Here is a 2588-nt window from a genome sequence, read left to right as displayed (position 1 = left end):
TTGAGAAACATGGCTAAGTTACAAAAGACCTGAGTTACAACACGGCTAAGATACAACAGGTCTACTTTATTGAGAAACATGGCTAAGTTACAAAAGACCTGAGTTACAACACGGCTAAGATACAACAGGTCTACTTTATTGAGAAACATGGCTAAGTTACAAAAGACCCGAGTTACAACACGGCTAAGATACAACAGGTCTACTTTACTGAGAAACATGACTAAGTTACAAAAGAACCGAGTTACAACACGGCTAAGATACAACAGGCCTACTTTACTGAGAAACATGGCTAAGTTACAAAAGACCCGAGTTACAACACGGCTAAGATACAACAGGTCTACTTTACTGAGAAACGTGGCTAAGTTACGATTTCACACATGTAAAGATTAAAGATCAGTCGACAATAATTGATGAAAGAGATATGATTCTTGGCTAGAACAAGAGAAATGGTAACATAACTAAAAGTACTGCTGTTACATCATAAAGTTGCTTGCTAGTATAATTATGTTACATTAAAAAAAAAGAAATTGCATCAAAACTGTTAAAATAATAATAATTAGCTTGTATATACGAACTATATACAGGTAAACATTTTTCGCCACAAATTTGTTTTTTTACCAACAAAAAACAATATATCAAAACTATTTTATGGTATTAAAAAAAACCACACATCTAGATCATACCAAGCAGTTATATTACATAAGCATTAGTAAAAGGTTTAAGTGATTTATGTCATGGGATGTTTAGTTCTTACTTGAAAGAAATAGTGAAACTTGATATTCTCTTTTAAAGAGGATCTTGAAAGGATTAATTCTCTATGATATAGAATTATTATAAACATAATATTTCTAACAAAATTCAGTTAATTTTTTCAAGTTACCAATCTGATAAGGAACCTTTTTTACGTCTAATTAAAAAAAATAATTTCACTGGTGTTTACTTACCTCAGCTGATTGCTTTCCAGTAAATGACATCTTTTTTGATTGCAACCACCTCTGAGGTAAGATTATTTCTTGCCTACAAAGACCAAAATACAAAAGAAAATTGTAGAATTAATATTTATATCAACGATTTTGCTCAACAGCACTGCAGACTGAAGAAACAGCCTGTGAATAATAAACAAACACTAATGACATTTTGGAAAGTCGTCGATGTCTTCAGAGGAAAACATAATTTCACAATAAACAGGATAACGATACTTAAGATAAGCATTGTTTATTTACAACAGAAGGGGACACAGATAAATGTTTCGGAATTCTACAGATTCCATCTTCAGTATCTAAAGCAGAATAAAATAATTATACCACTCCTCAGTAAATAATTAAACACATTTCGAGATCTTTTACAAGGCCAACATTGATCTTGAATTACTGATTAAAGAATCTCTCCACATCAAATAACTTTCATCAACACTGAATAACATGCAGTCTTCTTTTAAACATACAGTATTATTGTTTGTTAGTCCTTCACTTTCTGTGTGGTATAATTATTTTAATTTGCTTTAGATACTGAAGATGGAATCTGTAGAATTCTGAAACGTTTATCTGTGTCCCCTTCTGGTGTAAATAAACAACGTTTATCGTAAATATCGTTATCCTTTTTATTGTGAAACTAGAAAACCTTTATCTATAAACACCAAATAAACTAGCTCCCTAAAGAATCTTATAAAGATCAACTTGCTATTTTTCTGTTGGTTAAGAATAGTCCAAACAGAACTATTGACATTTCTGAATGAGGTAGGAGGAGCATAGTGTGTGAGTTTGACTTTATGGAGGCTAGAAAGTTATGTTCTTGCTTGCCAATACATATAGTACAAGTCTCTGATTGATGGGACACTAGAATATCATATAAAAGGTGGAAAGAAAACTGAAAATTGGCAGTACGAATTGCAGATGTGTCACTTGATACAGAAGAAGTGAAGATTGAATATTTCCTTTTGAAATTAAGTAATTAAAACTTACATAACATAAAATATAGGATTATAAAATACTTTAATGACAAGCTTGTTCAAATACATAAATTGTTTAATTAAAGTTTAAATGTAACTGTAGAAAAGCTCCTGACATGTACTTTGACCCCTTTCGTATGCACATGGTTAATATAACTAGGTGTTTCGAAAATTACTATATATTTTAGTTAGTTTAATATTTAATTCCAACAAATAAGACCTCAACTAACACAATTACTCTTTAATGTTAATCTACAAATATTATTTTCTTCCCCAAACTTATTAATCTACACAAAATTTGTCAGCTATTACAAACAAGTATGACTTTCCTTTTGTATTGTAAATACTGGTTCATCACAGAGAATTATGGAAATAACAGCTTCCTTCTTTCACACGTTTATCTATAGCTGAATCCTTAAGGCACGTTTATCATAAAGTTGAAGCAGCCAAAGCACAGTTATAACAAAAAAAAGTACTTGTATACAAAGCTTTCTACGATAAAAGTTCTGAACATAAACTTTTAGTATAACTGTATGATTTAAAATATAAACTGCATTAATCATTCAGTCGTACAGTTTTCTTTTGGTTACTACATAAAACATCAAATATGCCACTATGTACATAATACACAGCTCCAAAA

At 30.6% G+C, this 2588-nt stretch overlaps 1 protein-coding gene across 1 annotated transcript in view; it reads right to left on the bottom strand.

Moving 5' to 3' along the window:
* Nucleotides 1-2582, bottom strand: part of LOC106476842 (serine/threonine-protein kinase TAO3-like) — a 5119-nt gene extending 2537 nt beyond the window's left edge. The window contains exons 1-2 of the mRNA XM_013937462.2: nt 2570-2582; nt 945-1017 (exon numbers count right to left, since the gene is read on the bottom strand). Of these exons, the coding sequence (XP_013792916.1) occupies nt 945-1017; nt 2570-2571 (75 nt within the window). The 5' untranslated portion in view covers nt 2572-2582. The remainder of the gene's footprint in view (nt 1-944; nt 1018-2569) is intronic.
* Between the last annotated feature and the right edge of the window lie 6 nt (nt 2583-2588).

This window comes from Limulus polyphemus, unplaced genomic scaffold (genome assembly GCF_000517525.1).
Source record: "Limulus polyphemus unplaced genomic scaffold, Limulus_polyphemus-2.1.2 Scaffold11793, whole genome shotgun sequence".
NCBI lineage: Eukaryota > Metazoa > Arthropoda > Merostomata > Xiphosura > Limulidae > Limulus > Limulus polyphemus.
The sequence above is the reverse complement of the archived record's forward strand: the minus strand, read 5'-3'. Positions and strand labels throughout refer to the sequence as shown.